At 39.9% G+C, this 17,952-nt stretch overlaps 1 protein-coding gene across 2 annotated transcripts in view; it reads right to left on the bottom strand.

Moving 5' to 3' along the window:
• Positions 1–17,952, bottom strand: part of SNAPC1 (small nuclear RNA activating complex polypeptide 1) — a 33,912-nt gene that overhangs the window by 13,685 nt on the left and 2,275 nt on the right. The window contains exons 2-8 of one of the 2 annotated variants that reach the window (XM_032134755.2): positions 15,628–15,787; positions 15,315–15,455; positions 13,939–14,043; positions 6,447–6,605; positions 4,571–4,639; positions 3,801–3,863; positions 331–481 (exon numbers count right to left, since the gene is read on the bottom strand). In XM_032134755.2, the coding sequence (XP_031990646.1) occupies positions 331–481; positions 3,801–3,863; positions 4,571–4,639; positions 6,447–6,605; positions 13,939–14,043; positions 15,315–15,455; positions 15,628–15,787 (848 nt within the window). The remainder of the gene's footprint in view (positions 1–330; positions 482–3,800; positions 3,864–4,570; positions 4,640–6,446; positions 6,606–13,938; positions 14,044–15,314; positions 15,456–15,627; positions 15,788–17,952) is intronic. The other variant, XM_058429800.1, reaches the window with a different exon arrangement.

Raw genomic sequence — 17,952 nt, forward strand, 5'->3', positions numbered from 1 at the left:
ATGTTGGCCAGGATGGACTTGAACTCCTGACCTCAAGTGATCCATCCACCTAGGCCTCTCAAAGTGCTGGGATTACAGGCATGAGCCATAGCACCCGGCCAGGCCAAAATTTCATCATCTGTAAAATGATACATTTGATATGATGCCTAGGATCCTTTTCAAGCAGTAAGATTCCAAGAATCTAACAGAATTTATTTTTAATATTAAATCTCACAAAAATGTTCTCAAACAAGTATCTAATCCTTCTTAACAAGGAAATAAAGATGAGGCAAAGTCATAAATAAAACCCATTCTCCTTTGTTGAATCTTAGTAAGACTTTAAAAAGTTACCTTTGTTTCTGAAAGACATCTTCCTTCCTGCTGGTTTCAATCTTTCTTTCTTCTCTTTTGCCCTAGTTGCTTTGACTTGCCCTTGACCAGATGCAGAATCAGAGTCAGAAGAGTCAAGTTTGACTTGACGATGCCTTCTTGATTTGGATGCCTTAAGAGTTACAATCCAATTAACCAATAAATTATAAAATGAATCCAAATGATAGGTAATTCAGAGGAAGATAAAATGTACAATCAAAGATGAGGAAAGATTTACAGAAATATCTGTCATAAAGTACTTTACTATTACCCCTGGCTGGCTTACTATAACTACCTGTGTCATGTAAATAGTCTCTTATTTTTATAACATGAAGTTTCCTGCAGCTGTCATCACCATCTACTCACATGGGCTTAAAATGAAGTTGTTCTATTATCTGGCATGGTTGGGCAACAAAGGTGTAGAGGCATCTTCTAATAAATTTATTTCCCTTAGGCACTACCACGCGTTCCAAGTAGAAATACTTCACGCTTGGCTCCAGGTTTGGCCATGTGGCCCAGATCTGGCCACAATGAGTTTAACACCCCCATGGCCAGGGTAATTTGTTGGGAGTGGGGAGGCAAGCAGGCGGGGTATGTGGTATGTATCATGGCTGATGAAATGCTATTTTGGAATTGTCTAACTATTAGGAAGAAAATTCTTTCTTGCCTTGGAAGCTAAAGCTGGGAACATGAAAGGCTGGAGCTGTCAGGAAAACAGCACTTGACGGCAGTGAAAATGGAGGACCAGTCTTAATGATAGCTTTGTCTGAGACACAGATATCTTTAGCCAATCCTGGCTAAGGATTTGTTTTGTTACATCATTAGGTGAATTCCCTTACTTGCTTAAGCAAAGAATTTTCAGTTAATGCTGTATATGCAATACAGGTATTAACAGCTCTTTTTTTTCTTTTTTTTTTTGAGACGGAGTCTTGCTCTGTCACCCAGGCTGGAGTGCAGTGGCACGACCTCAGCTCACTACAACCTCTACCTCCCGGGTTCACACCATTCTCCTGCCTTAGCCTCCCGAGTAGCTGGGACTACAGGTGCCCACCACCATGCCCAGCTAATTTTTTGTATTTTTAGTAGAGATGGGGTTTCACCGTGTTAGCCAGGATGATCTCGATCTCCTGACCTCATGATCCGCCCGCCTCAGCCTCCCAAAGTGCTGGGATTACAGGCATAAGCCACCGCACCCGGCCAACAATTCTTAAAAAGCAACCACGTATAGCTGTCTCTCAGTATCCACGGAGGATTAGTTCCAGGACTTCCTTCGGATACCAAAATCCAGAGAAGCTCAAATTCCTGATATAAAATTGTGTGGTATTTGCATATAACCTATGCACTTCCTCCCATATACTTTCAATCATCTCTAGATTACTTATAATACCTAATACTATGTAAATGATTGTCATATTATTCAAGGAATAATGGCAAGGAAAAAAGTCCATACATATTTGGTACAGATGCATTTTTTTTGTTCAAATATTTTCAATCCAGAATTGGTTCAATCCATGGACGCAGAAACCACAGATACACTACAGTAACCAAAACAGCATGGTACTGGTACAAAAACAGACACATAGACCAATGGAACAGGACAGAGAACTCAGAAATAAAGCCACACACCTACAACCACCTGATGGTTGACAAAGTTGACAACAAAAATTGACAAGTGAGACCTAATTAAACTACAGAGCTTCTGTACAACAAAAGAAACAACACAGTAAACAGACAACCTACAGAATGAGAGAAAACAGTCACAAACTTTGCATTCAATAAAGGTCTAATATTCATAATCTATAAGAAAATTAATTCAACAAACAAAAAACCACCCCATTAAAAAATGGGCAAAGGGCTGGGCACAGTGGTTCACATCTGTAATCCTAGCACTTCGGAAGGCTGAGGTGGGACTGAAAAAACAGGCAGGTGCATTGAAAATCCATAGAGAATAGTGTCACATTCCTCAACCTCAGAGCTAGGCAACTGATCTCCTGTACAAAACAGAAGACCTGCTCTCTGAAGAGGCTAAACGAGAAAGGCTGTGGGCTCAAAGGAAACTGGTGTAGGTGAGGAAGGAGATGAGGCCTCTTATTGAAAATAGAGGGGCTGAGTGAAACCTGCATAAGGAATGGTGAGCCTCGTGGCTGATTCTCTCTGTAGGCTCCCAAAACATTGGCAGCTGGGCTTATTTCCCACCCTCCTCCCCTAGACAAGGGAGTGAAAGATTGCTCTCTAAATAACTAGATCCAGGACAAAGAAATCTAGAGGTTAGATAAGCTCTTCATCTCCTCTTGACCACCCTTAAATATGAAAAGACATCTGAGGATCTTCAATCATTTTTAAAAAGCCAACAAAATGGGCCAGGTGCAGTGGCTCACGTCTGTAATCCCAGCACTTTGGGAGGCCGAGGCAGGTGGATCACCTGGGGTCAGGAGTTCGAGACCAGCCTGGTGAACATGGAGAAACCCTAACTCTACTAAAAATACAAAATTAGCCATGCGTGGTGACGCATGCCTGTAATCCCAGCTACTCCAGGCTGAGGCAGAAGAATCACTTGAACCTGGGAGGCAGAGGTTGCAGTGAGCCAAAATTGCACCACTGCACTCCAGCCTGGGCAACAAGAGCAAAACTCCGTGTCAAAAAAAAAAAAAAGCCAACAAAGTGAAAGAGTTCAAACAAATAGAAAAAAAAGAACTCAGAGGAAATGGGAGGAACCATCAAAAAAAACTGTAGTTAATATCCTTAAAGAGAAAAAGTTATTGCATCCTGTGAAAATGAAAAATACATTTAAAAAAATAAAACAAGAAACATTCAGAGAAAAAAAAATTACTGGTAATGAAAAAATATCAGGAGAAATTTTTTTAAATTAATATAATGGTTCAGAAAATAAAGCCTAAGAAATCTCCCTGAAAATAGAAAATGAGACAGAGACTAGAAATAGAAGAGAAAAATAAGAAAAGCTGAAGAAGAGAAAAGATGCAGGAAAGAACATTTGTATCAAAGAAACAATACAGACACTTCTTCAGAACTGAAGGATACCAGATTAAAAGGAGGTCACCATGAGTGCCAAGGGCAATAAACAAAAAAGATGCACACCAAGTTACATTATATGTATTAAATGAAATTTCAGAACTCCAGGAACAAAGCAAAACCTAAAACCTTCCAAAATCAGGAATACTAGAAGCTGGAAGACAATAAAGGAAATGGCATCAAAATTCTAGGTAAATATTAGAAGAAACTGCAAAAAGAGAAGAAGTCAAAAATGCTGCCTCTCAAGGTTAGGAATACAAGGGTGGGAAGTGGCAGAGAGAGGCGGACTGTTGTGCTATATAATCTGTCTAGCATTATTTGACTTTTAAAACTAAGTACATATATTACTACTTTGATGAAAAATTGAAATATAATTTAAAAAGCAGTCAATTTCCAAATTACCTTATTAAAGAATAACTTACCTGTATGACAACTGAAAAGGCCTTTGATTTTATTTTCGCTAATGATTCTGCCCTTTCACATCTCTGGATGTAAAACAAGAAGGAAAAAAAAGTTAAAACACACAAACATTAGGTGAAAAACTGAATACCCAAGTATTTATTATCAGAAATAAGATTTCAGACAGAAAATAGGGTAAAAGAAACTAACATACATTGGGTATACATTGAGTACACACACATAAACATACACCATATTCTCTCACAGATGTAGCAGATGCCATAATACCATCCCCATAGTTACAGATCATTTTCATTCAGGATTCAAGGAGGACAGTATGAATGAAAGCCTGGGTGATCAGGCAGAGCCCTGAACTGCCATTCCCTCCTCATCTGCCTATGCTCAAAGATGGCTCCTTGTCTCATCCACTAAGATGGATGAAAACTCTGGAAGCAGGAAGCAGTATATAGTATAACAGCTCGGACTCTACACTGGTTGAAAGGCTAACAAGTGAGAAAAGATATATTACAAAAGCCTGATCCTGATCCTCTACGAACTGAGGGCACCTTCCATAGTCAAGCTTTCCTTTCCCTGCAGAAAACTATTATCATCCTCTCTCCCAACCTACACCTGATGTGGCCTCCACAAGGCTTCCAGTAAAGAACAAACTACCTTTTCACAGAACCATGATTCAGAATTTTCTCTTATATGTCTTATAATACTGACCATGGGTCACAATGCTCAGTATACAGAATCACAGCCACACATAATATGAATTGCAAAGTTTTCTGACCTCTGTTTCTTGTGAATTTCCTTCCATTTTTTCTTCTCCATCATTAGTTTTTGATTTTAAGGATGGATTCTAAAAGAGCAAGAAAGATACATACATCATACACACACACACACAAATTTACAATTCAATTAACTGCAAATCAATTTTAGAACAGTGAGAAATCATTACTTTTAATGAATGAAAAACTAAAAGATCATTCACATTATATATCACCTAACATTAAGATCACAGGTTTCAAAATGTTCTACAATTCATCAATAAAATGCTTAAATCCTCCTAACTAATGTGGTAGTCTTTATGTGGTAGTAAGAAAATGGGCTTATTCTCCTTTCCTTCAGGTTTTCAGAGCTCGTAGTAATGCTCTTTGAAGACAGTTTATCTATTAAAAGAACATACTGGCTATGCGTGGTGGCTAATCCTGTAATCCTAATACTTTGGGAGGCTGAGGTGGGAGGATCGCTTGAGGCCAGGAGTTCCAAACCAGCCTGGACAACATAGCAAGACTCCATCTCTAAAAAAAAACAAATTAAAACTAAACTGGTTCTATCCCTGGCAACATAGCAAGACCCTGTCTCTACAAAAAATAAAAAAAATTAGCTGGGCATGGTGGCACATGTCTGCAAACCCAGTTACTCAGAAGGCTGAGGTGGGTGGATCACTTAAGCCTGGGAAGTCGAGGCTGCAGTGAGCTGTAGTCATGCCACTGCATTCCAGCCAGGGTGACAGAGCAAGAAGACCCTGTCTATATACATATGTATATAAAGAATACTAACAAATTTTTACATTAAATGCCTAAGTCATTTGTGTAACCTATTTGTAGGACTTAAAGTATCCAAATATTCTAAAACTTGCTATCTCTCATTAAAATAAATGCAGAGGAATAAAGTTATTTTCTTCTTCCCAAGACTATCTTCTTATCAGTTTGCTTGTTTATCTTTTCTAAAATTAAGTTTTGAGCCAGCTTCCTTTATATAACAGAAAGTGAAAAAGTAGCAAGAAATCTTTCTGAAAGACGATATATAGATAACAATATCTGTGTGGCATTTGTGAAAACACCAACACATTATCAAGACACATAGTAAGTAATCAGAAATTGCTTACTTTAAAAAAAATTTTTTTCCTAGATTTACTAAAATAAGATGGAGTAATAGTTTCAAAAGTGAATTTCACAAGGCTAGCCTTTAGGTTTCCAGGGTAAAAAATTTTCTCTAGCTGAAATATGGGTAGCTCCAGCATCAATACTTTTGGTTAAATAAACTAAGTTGAAGATCTGTGTTGAAGAGACTTGTAAAAAGATAAACCACACCAGGTAGACAATATGTAAACAGAGAAACACCTGCCCTATCACAGTAGGAAAAGCCACCACTCAGGTCCCACTGTCTGCTGTCATGCAGCAAAGTGGAATCAGTGTTACCAGACCTTCTGAATTTTAAGAGAAGTTGTATGTCTAGAATTTTAGGTGAAGTCCACAAATACTTAAAAGTTGGTAATTAACTCAAAAATTTTAAACAATGTTAGAATCAACACTATGCCAAACAAAACACATCTGGGTGCAGGATTTAGCCCAAAGACTGAGTGTGCAACCCCTAAAAAACGCCAAATTATAAAGTCTGTAATAAATCTGTGGTATAACAAGATTATTTACTCTTCTACCAAAAAAAAAAGAAAAGAAAATACATATCTACTTCATCTATAAGGTTAAATAACATCACATACCTAATAAGTGGCAAAAGTGGAACTAGAAAAGCCAAGTCCTCTAAATCTTAGCTCCACAGGATTATAGCCTCTAATACTAGGCTGCCTCTCAACATTATCATCCATGGATAAACATTCGTGTAAAATACAATGGTAAGGCACCAAACAAGTGATTGCATACCTTTCTGTCTTTGTGCCACTGCTGATGATCCAAAACTATGTTCTTAATATTGTCAAAAAAATCATCCTTTATCAAGCTAAGGGCTTTATCTGGCTTGGACTTATCAACTGAAATTACACGTTTCATGTTCTGATAGTGATCATGAACATTCAGCATTTCCTAAAAGCAAAAAGATGAGTCCTTTATTTCACTTTTTGATGAGAAACTAAAAGGCAAAACCAACACAAAATAGTCACCTTCCAAAGTGACTTCCAGTTGATAGGGAATAACATGCTACAGTATATTGAAAATAACATAATCACGTAAGCAAAATAGTACAACTTCATTAACACAGAGGTATGGATTCCAGAGGTATGGATTTACTGACTTACCTCAACAAACATTAACTAAGATACACTTATGGGAAGACAATGGGGAAAGACTAATCAGTTAACATACAATTCCATTCTACACTATCACAATTATTTGCAGCATGACAGATCATTAAATATCACTACTGATAACTAAGATATTTTTATATCATATTGTCACATCAAGAATGTTTACACAGTCCTTTATCCTCTGCCAAAAATTCCTATGTAACGACTCTCATCCAATTCGCCACAGAAATCCCAAAACCTATGTGCCTGTTCCCATAAGCTTCACCACTACTTCAGCGGTAAGATTCAGGATTAAAAGATATAGAGGGTAGGCCGGGTGCAGTGGTTCACGCCTATAATCCCAGCACTTTGGGAGGCCAAGGCGGGAGGATCACAAGGTCAGGAGTTCAAGATCAGACTGGCCAACATGGTGAAACCCATCTCTACTAAAAATACAAAAATTAGCCAGGTGTGGGGGTGGGCGCCTGTAATCCCAGCTACCTGGAAGGCTGAGGTAGGAGAAATGCTTGAGCCCGGGAGGCGGAGGTTGCAGTGAGCCAAGATTGCATCACCACTGCACTCCAGCAGGGGCAACAGAGCAAGACTCCATCTCTAAAAAAAAAAAAGAAAGAAAGAAATTGAGGGTGATTTATGACACCATTTGTGGCATTATTTATTAGATCTTCTTCCTCCAAAAATCTCCAGCCAAATAGGCAGATCTGTGGGGTAAGGAAAAAGACAGCATACTACAGGTGGACTTAAGAAAACCTGGCATAGGGTCTTGGCTCTAAGATCAGGAGAGAACTACTGACACTTCCATCACAGATGGACATTGCAACATCTGAGTCACCTCTAACTCAGACTACTCAATTCATTTCCAGATTTTGGTAGAATCAAAACCTGTTCAAGAAATGAGAAACTAGGCCAGGCACAGTGGCTGACGCCTGTAACCCCAGCACTTTGGGAGGCCGAGGCGGGTGGATCACCTGAGGTCAGGAGTTCGAGACCAGCCAGACGAACATGGAGAAACCCCATCGCTATTAAAAATACAAAGTTAGCTGGGTGTGGTGGCACATGCCTGTAATCCCAGCTACTTGGGAGGCTGAGGTGGGAGAATCACTTGAACCCGGGAGGCAGAGGTTGTGGTGAGCCAAGATCACACCATTGCATTACAGCCTGGACAACAAGAGTGAAACTCCATCTCTCAAAAAAAAAAAAAAAAAAAAGACAAAAAAAGAAATGAGAAACTGATCAATAGTGGTGAGTGCTCACATACGCAGGATCTGCAATGGAAAAACAGTGTCCAGACATGGAGAGCCCCTAACTCTTTACAGTTCACACTGGCTATACTCTCATTACTTTTACTTCATGTGAAAGAGAAAGACCACCAGTCAGATCTAGTTTTTGAGTCTGAGCTCTGTCATTTGCTCAATGTATGACAACTGGGAAGTCCCTCAACCTAAGAATCACATTCACGTTTCGCATTTGTACAAAATGAACAAACCCACCATTGCTAAGTATTAAACAAGCTTATACAGGTGAAAGTATTCTGTATAATGTAAAGCACTATACAAAATTAAAGAAGCCAGGCACGGTAGTGTGCACCTGTAGTCCCAGCTACTCAGAAGGCTGAGGCATGAGGACGGCTTGAGCCCAGGAATTCAAGGCCAACTCAGGCAATATAGCAAGACCCCCACTCTTTAAAAAAAAAAAAAAAAAGGCAGAAGAAAATTAAATAAGAAATAAAAGACAGTGCATGGACTTTGGAGCCTTATAGACTTGGAAATTTAAACCCAGTGTCTGTACACTATTGTGCCTCACCTTATACAAACTACTTAACTTCTCTAAACCTCAGCTTCCTTATTTTTAAAACTGGCGGCCGGGCACGGTGGATCATGCCTGTAATTCCAGCACTTTGGAAGCCCAAGGTAGGCGGATCACCTGAGGTCAGGAGTTCGAGATTAGCCTGGCCAACATGGTGAAACCCCATCTCTACTAAAAATACAAAAAATTAGCCGGGCATGGTGGCAGGCGTCTGTAGTCCGAGCTACTCGGGAGGCTGAGGCAGGAGAATTGCTTGAACCTGGAAGGTGGGGAGGTGGAGGTTGCAGTGAGCCAAGATTGTGCCACTGCACTCCAGCCTGGGCAACAAGAGGGAAACTCTGTCTTGAAAAAAGGCCAGGCGCAGTGTCTCACACCTGTAATCCCAGCACTTTGGGAGGCCGAGGAGGGTGGATCACGAGGTCAGGACATCGAGACCATCCTGGCTAACACGGTGAGCCAAAAAAGTCTCTACTAAAAAAAATACAAAAAATTAGCCGGGCATGGTGGTGGGTGCCTGTAGTCCCAGATACTCGGGAGGCTAAGGCAGGAGAATGGCGTGAACCTAAGAGGCGGAGCTTGCAGTGAGCCGAGATCTCACTCCAGCCTGGGCAACAGAGTGAGACTCCATCTCAAAAAAAAAAAAAAAAAAAAAAACTAGGGAAATACCACCTCCTCTGCAGGGTTACTATGACAATTAGTGAGATAACATACATAAAAAATCTAGCATAGTTCCAGGCACATGGTGAGTACTCAGCACACAATGTCCATTATTACAACTGTATAAATGAAGAAATAGAAATGAAATAATTTGCTCCTGGTCCTACTTACATAGCAGCAGGCTAGAATTAGAAGTCAAACGTTTTGATTCAGTATCCTGTTCTCTTTTCATTTTATTACGCCTCCTTAACCACAAAACTAGAACAAGTGGCAAAATCATGACCAGAATTCAGACCTTCTGAAATGAAGACTTAATAGCAGTTGCAGGCAGTAGAAGGAAAATTTGAAAGTATTAAATTTAAGAATTATCAGTGAGAATGGATCACAGGCTATGCTAGGACAAAAGATGCAGAGCCAGCAGAAGTATCAAGGGACAAGGCTCTCAAAGCAATTATGTCACAAGCCAGGGATCTGACAGAGCCAGGATAACTTCACAGACTATTCCATTCCTAAAAGCTTCCAGGTATAGGCATTTCATAGCCTGACCCTTCTGATACTCTTCTCTATTCACTCCAAAAGAGTAGACCTCTGTTCATCATCCCCAACTTAAAAGAGCTTAGAATGAAAAGGCATGTTGAAAAAGATACGTTGAAAAAATATTTACATTCTACCACCAAATTGGTCAACAGTCAGAAAAATTATAACCAGCCAAGCATGGCGGCTCATGCCTATAATCCCAGCACAGTGGAAGGCCAAGGTAGGAAGATCACCCAAGCTCAGGAGTTCAAGACCAGCCTGGGCAACATAGCAAGACCTTGTCTCTACAATAAATTTTTTTAAATTAGCCAGCATGGGCCAGGCATAGTGATTCACGCCTATAATCCCAGCATTTTGGGAGGCCAAGGTGGGTGGATCACGAGGTCAGAAGTTCAAGACCAGCCTGGCCAAGATGCTGAAACCCTGCCTCTACTGAAAATACAAAGATTAGCCCAGCGTGGTGGCACGCGCTTGTAATCCCAGGTATTCAGGAGGCTGAGGCAGGAGAATCGCTTGAACCCGGGTGGCAGTTGCAGTGAGCCAAGATCATACCACTGCACTCCAGCCTGGGACACAGAGCAAGACTCCGTCTCAAAAAAAAAAAAAAAAAAAAAAAAAAAATTAGCCAGCATGGTGGTGAGGGCCTAGCTACTCAGGAGACTGAGGTGGGAGGATCACTTAAGCCCAGGAGACTGAGGGTGCAGTGAGCTATGATCACACCACTGCATTCGAGCCGGGGTGATGAAGCAAGATCCTGTCTCAAAAATTAAAAAAAAGAAATTATAACCAACTGGGTTCAAATCATCTTTTTTCATTAGAATATTGATAAGATTAATGTCTTGCTGTTTGAAAATGTCCTGTGCCTCTCTCTTCATGATTCACATCAGCATTTCTCAGCTTTCTGGTATCCCGAAATCTTTCTTCCATTCTCCACAATTGCTATTCCAAACATTTTCAACTCTCAGTTCCCTGACCCCCACGATGCTCTCTTAAAGTTCAGGCGGTCAGGTCTGTTTGCCTTCTATTTCTCCTCTACACAAAGATTTATAAAAATCCATTCTCACCCTCTTTCCTCAAGTTTCAAAGGAAGAAGTATGCCTTCTGCTCAAGGTTACTCCCTCCACTGTACTCTCAATCACAGACGCACCCACCTCCTCCATAGCAGGAACCTTGCTCGCTACCTCTCCTATATACAACCATTCCCTCTAACTGGCTCCTTACCTCACCTCTAAACATAAACATTATGTCTCTCCAATCTCTAAAACTTTACGACTTCCCTCTGCCAAAAAGACAAAATACAAATTCCTTCTATTATACAAAGTACTTTTATCTTATTTAGTTTTGTACATAAACTCTCTCCTACCTCTTTCTTGCTAAGGGGCTAGAGGGAAAAAAAATCCTAGTTCTTGTTACACTTCACTCATTTGTTTGTTGAATGACAAATTTCTAACCCCCGTCCCACCTCAGACCAGTCCTTTGCTGTCCAACAAACAGGCACCACAGCCATACCGAACTGAGTATGAAGCTTAGCTCCATTACTTCCTAACCTAGTCTCTGTAACTCAGTTTCCTCAACTTTAAATCACGGATAAAAACCCCTACTTTTAAAAATAATAATTAAAAATTTTTAAAAACACTTATTTTGCAGAAATGTTGTAGAAGTAAAACAATCTACACAAAATATCTTCCCAGAGTTCCTGCATTATACTATGTCTTCAGATACTGAGGAATATTCAGTTCCTTGTAAAACAGTAATTCTTAACCTTTTTGGGGGACATGAACACCTCTGAGACTCTGAGGATAGTTACAGTACCTCACCCTAAAAATGTATCCATATGGGCCAGGCAGGGTGGCTCATGTCTGTAATCGCAGTACTTTGGGAGGCTGAGGTGGGCGGATTGCCTGAGCTCAGGAGTTTGAGACCACCCTGGGCAATATGGTGAAACCCTATCTCTACTAAAATACAAAAAATTAGCTGAGTGTGGTGGCGTGTACCTGTAGTCCCAGCTACTCGAGAGGCTGAGGCATGAGAATCGCTTGAACCCTGGAGGCAGAGGTTGCAGGTTGCAGTGAGCCAAAACTGTGCCACTGCACTCCAACTTGGGCTACAGAGTGAGACTCTATCTCAAAAAAAAAGGATCCATATGTGTGACATCAATTTTTCATACAATGTGGTGTGGGAGAGGGCACATGGACAATCCCCAGGCCAGAGATTAAGAATCCTTGCTCAAAAATAAAGTTACTTTACAGAACAGACCCAGAGTGCTCTCAAAAATCAATTTGCTACCTGAATTACAAACAACCTGACAGGTTGATGCTATTACAACATGGGGGCGACTGGGCACAGTGGCTCACACCTGTAAACCCAGCACTTTAGGAGGTCAATGCGGGCAGATCGCTTGAGGATAGGAGTTCAAGACTAACCTGGTCAACACAGTGAAACCTCACCTCTACTAAAAACAGAAAAAATTAGTTGGGTATGGTGGTGCATGCCTGTAATCCCAGCTACTCGGGGGGCTGAGACACGAGAATCACTTGAAACTGGGAGGCAGAGGTTGCTGTGAGCCAAGATCGTGCCACTACATTCCAGCCTGGGTGACAGAGGAAGATCATGTGTCAGGGAAAAGAAAAAAAAAAAAAAGAACACAGGGGCATCTAAACAAACATTTCAGTAAATCTAAGATCTGATCCCTCTCTTTAAAGTGTAATACAAGAAGACTGAGTAGGGCTGGGGAAAAAGGGAATTAACATTTTTTAAGTGTATACTGTGTGTAATATACCACACTCAGCACTATTTAGGAATCATCTCATTTCAATTCTCACAACAACCAATGAAATAAAATATTATAATCCTAATATTAATGAGGGAGACACTTAGGCTTAAAGAAAATTTAAAAGCATGACCAAGGTGTCCCCTTACGCCCTCGTCTCCTCTCTGTATGTTCTTTTGAAATATCATTGATTTAGAAGCCTGAAACCCTGTACTGAGATTTTGTTTTAACCTCAAAGCAATGCTTTTCTACTCATGCTTAAAAAGATGTGTAACACTACTTATCCATGCATAAGATTTTTCTCAATACTGTACACTCAAACAAAATACCAAAATATATTATCAAAATAGACTGCTTTCAATGGTGGGTTTTAAAATAAATGTTAAAACTCAGGAAGTAGGTTGGGTGCAGTGGCTCACGCCTGTAATCCCAGCACTTTGGGAGACCAAGGTGTGCAGATCACTAGGTCAGGAGATCAAGACCATCCTGGCTAACACGGTAAAGCCGTTTCTACCAAAAATACAAAAAATCAGCCGGGCGTGGTGGCGCACACCTGTAGTCCCAGCTACTCGGGAGGCTGAGGCAGGAGAATTGCTTGAACCTGGGAGGCGGAGGTTACAGTGAGCTGAGATCGCGCCACTGCACTCCAGCCTGGGTAACAGAGCGAGACTCCGTATATAAAAAAAAAAAAAAACTCAGGAAATAAATGCATATTGGTTTTTTTTGTTTTTTAAAACGGAGTCTTGCTCTGTTGCCCAGGCTAGAGTGCAGCAGTGCGATCTCAGCTCACTGCAACCTCCACCTCCCAGGTTTGCGATTCTCCAGCCTCAGCCTCCCCAGTAGCTGGGACTACAGGCATGCACCACCACGCCCGGCTAATTTTTGTATTTTTAGTAGAGACGAGATTTCACCATGTTGGCCAGGCTAGACTCAAACTCCTGACCTCGTGATCCATCCACCTTGGCCTCCCAAGTGCTGAGATTACAGGTATGAGCCACCATGCCTGGTCATGCATATTGTTTTTTTAAAAATTAGGTAAAGTCACTTTAAACTCTTGTTTTATGACCTAACTAAAGTCAAATACAAATGGTAGTTTTAGTAACGGAATCCACATATCTTCAGTCCAGGTCCAGTCTTTTACATCTTTTTTTCTCACGCTATTTCAAGATTTGTAAGCCCTGATATATTTAGGCTATTTTATGTTTGATACTCTAGAGATATAGCATCCTAGAGTGGTCAAAATCATCAGAAAAATCAGTATCCAGTAGATGAAGGTATAACCTCAATATGTAGTTGGCAATAAAACAATTTTTAAAAATTTTCAAGAGCATAAAAGAATATTTACCTCTAATACATCAGAAGTGATAAGTTTCATCACACGATCACTTGGGTCCTTAAATTCTTCTGTAACTTCAGCTCGGTGAATTTTTTTCTTCATCCTATACGACAGCTATGTGATAATACATGTCTTTTTAAATGAGTATCTTTTAAACAGTATTTTTAAAAGTACTGAAATATAAGCCAGCACTAAAAATTGTCTATAAGTAAACACAGATAAAAGCAGCTGTAAGGGTACATCTGTTAAACATCCAAGTTCCAAAGACTGTTAGACTTGTGAAGTATCCTTTCACATGCCATGCCACATGCCTACAAATTCAGATAAGACAGAAATTACATAATTTGCCAGCTAATGGCAGAACCAGAACTAGTGGTCTTCAACCTAGTATCTCAATTACCACAAGATTAAAAAAATAACAAATGTTATTAGAAGTTTCAACTTTTCACCAAAGAATTTTTAACAATTTTGTGTGTCTTTCAGTAACCTGTGATGTTCGAGACAAGAGCAAATGCAGATGCTAAATCTAATTTGTTCTCAAAACAATTCGCTTAATATGTGGCATCCAGATACACTGCATTTAAAAGCAAAGGCTAAATTTTTGTTTGCGGGAAAAAAGCAGTAATTAGAAAATACCTTCTCCTATTTTAAAAAAGCTACAAGGCCGGGCATGGTGGCTCACCTGAGGTGAGCAGCACTTTGGGAGGCTGAGACGGGTGGATCACCGAGGTCAAGAGTTCAAGACCAGCCTGACCAACATGGTGAAACCCCACCTCTACTAAGAATACAAAAATTAGCCAGGCATGGTGGCGGGCGCCTGTAGTCCCAGCTACTCGGGAGGCTGAGACAGGAGAATTGCTTGAACCCTGGAGGCAGAGGTTGCAGTGAGCTGAGATCGCACCACTGTACTCCAGCCTGGGCAACAGGGCAAGACTCCATATCAAAAAGGCACACACACAAAAAAAGTTATAAGCCAGGCCAGGTGCAGTGGCTCACGCCTGTAATCCCAACACTTTGGGAGGCCACGGTGAGTGGATCACAAGGTCAAGAGATCGAGACCATCCTGGACAACATGGTGAAACCCTGTCCCTACTAAAAATACAAAAATTAGCTGGGCGTGGTGGCATGTGCCTGTAGTCCCAGCTACTCGGGAGGCTGAGGCAGGAGAATCGCTTGAACCCAGGAGGCGGAGACTGCAGTGAGCCGAGATGGTGCCACTGCACTCCAGCCTGGGCGACAGAGTGAGACTCTGTCTCAAAAAAAAAAAAGCTAAAAGTCTTGAACACTATCAATACTCATTCCATTTTCTGGAGATTGAGAGGTTTTATGGACCATAAAGTATAATTGCTCATTTTGAAAAAACTAAATTATTTTAGGCAACATACCAATTTGGGCATTGCTGTAAAGTGAAACGCTCTGTCTAGTCGTAGCTTCCTAAAAATATAAGCTGCATCAAAATGCTGTGCATTTACTAAATCTTGCTGAAATTTTAAAACTTCATCCCAATCCTTCAGGGCAACTCTGATCTGCAACCAGGAAGAAAAAAAAGTTGTACTAAATGTAAATATTTTTTCATAAACACATTATAATTTTAAAATACTGGCATTTTATTTAAATCATATTTATATAATATTTATTATAAAAATATGGTACTTGTTTTACATTTCTGCTAAGGAAAAATAACTCACTAAGTATTACCTTTTGTTTTGGTTGACACAGTTGGGTATTATATAATCCATATAGCAGATACAAAGCACCAACTCTGATCTGGAAGGTGTATGGAGGTAAAAAATATCGCCAAGCCAAAGCTAAAGCTTCTTTTGTAAACATGTTCTTTTCTAAATTTCTCATTCTGCCACTAATAAACAGAGAGAAAATATATTACGACTCATTAAGAGAATAAGTAATGAACAAAAGCCAGAAGTATATACTAGTTATAATAATTTGATGAGGATTCCATACCCAATTCTTTCATGATTCAAGCACAAAGAGATAATTTTACACCAAGGCAAAGGCAACTACTAGGTAAACATGATGCAGCTTCCAAAAGCATCAACTTTACTTGCCAAATTGAAGAGCAAGAAGGAAGGGGTTTCAAATTATTATTGGTTAAATATTTGAAACCATAATGTTAAAATAATCAGTTATGTTACAGAACTATGTGCATTTTAATATATAATTGTCAAAAATGCTTGTTCTTTGGTGCTGTAAAGAAGTATCACTTGAACATAAATTTTATTTCTTCAGCAAGGCCATTTTTTTACTTTCTGCACAAAAGGATACAGTCGCCAGCAGTTTTGCTACGCTGAACAAAGGAGACAGGGTCATTTATAACTCGACGTGTCTACTTTACTGCTGTGCCCAGTTTCTACAGGCTGGAACGGGACTTCACATTCTGCATCTGTCTTGATTGACTAGCAACTTAGAACTTGAAGTAACTTGTGGAATACTGAGAAGGGTAAAAACACTTTTAAATAAGGAAGAGGAACAGGCTATGACTTAATGCTTGCTTGGACCAGTATAAGCACACCAGGGCAAATATTTAGTCTAAATTGTGGGAGCTAAGAGCATAAAGTACACTGATTTCTTTATTACGGCTAGCAGATACTTAAGAATGTTAGCACAGGTCTTTGAATAAATTTTGCTTCTAAGATAAGTTACTATTTAGTCTTAATTAGATGTGGAGGAAACTCTTTGAAGAGGAACCTCTACTTTACTTTTTACCTAATGAACATTTTCTCCAATACTCTCAGGGATTTGCACTAAATCTCCTCTGTCCTTGGGAAGCCTAGGTGAAAAAGTTAGAGAAACAGCACAAAGTAACCCACACTCCTAATTGTCCAGAGCACGGCAAGCTCATCAGAAGAAAGGAGGAGAAAGGGAGAAGAGCACACTCCAGCATACAACCAAAAGCTTTGTCCAAACATCCAAGAGAGCAACAAGGCTTCCTTGGCAATCAATCAATGAAATAACATAGGAAATGTATGTGAAAGGAAAATATCTTGGGCACCCAAGATCACTAAGGAAAACTCAAGCTGGAAACTGCTTAGGGCAAACCTGACTCCCATTCTATTCAAAGTGACTTCTCTGCTCACTGAGATAGATGCCTATCTGATTTACCTCCTTTGGAAAAGCTAATCAGAAACTCAAAAGAACGGAAGCATTTGTGTATCACCAAGCATTTGTGTATCACCGATTAAGCTCCCTCCCCACTTCCAGTCTTCCTGCCTTTGCTTCAAGTTGTCCCGCCTTTCCAGACCAAACCAATGTACTTCTTACATATATTGATTGATGTCTCATGACTCCCTAAATGCACAAAAAAAACCAAGCTGTGCCCTGACCACCTTGGGCGCATGTCATCACGACTTCTGAGGCTGTGTCACGGGCGCATCCTCAACCTTGGCAAAATTATCTTTCTAAACTAACTGAGACCTGTCTCAAATTTTCGAGGTTCACGTATATTTTTTGTGGACATAAACAGCATAATGAATAAACTATCTGAAACTGTTCTGCTGTGCTAAGTTAACAAAAATTTTTTAAAAACAAGGCCTTAAAAACGTCAATGTAACAGTCTTCTTACCACTTTGGATAAAACACATTTGTGCATATTATAGGTTTCTATGTAAGACCTGAAATTAGTAGATAAAAAATGTCAGATTTTAAATAAGACATTTGCTAAAATAAACGTCTCAAAGTGTTGATGCAAGTGACTAATACACTATACAAATATAAATATGTACAACTTTTACTTTAAAAACAGCAACAAACAATAAAGACATTCGCCCTGCAGCCATAAACAGGGGCTCTATTATATCTGATTACAATGCAGGGGTGGAAGGGAACGGGGTAGTAGAAGGACGTTTTGGCTCTTCAAATAAGAAATACACGAAAAGAATACAAAATACCTATTCTAGTTATGGTAACCAAAGTAATTTCTCAAGAAAATCCACCACTCCTCTAGTGATTCCTGTTTCTTTTTTCATTTTAGGTTCTCCCTACTAGAAAATGTAAATGTTACATTTT

Source organism: Hylobates moloch, unplaced genomic scaffold (assembly GCF_009828535.3).
Source record: "Hylobates moloch isolate HMO894 unplaced genomic scaffold, HMol_V3 SCAFFOLD_16, whole genome shotgun sequence".
Taxonomy (NCBI): domain Eukaryota; kingdom Metazoa; phylum Chordata; class Mammalia; order Primates; family Hylobatidae; genus Hylobates; species Hylobates moloch.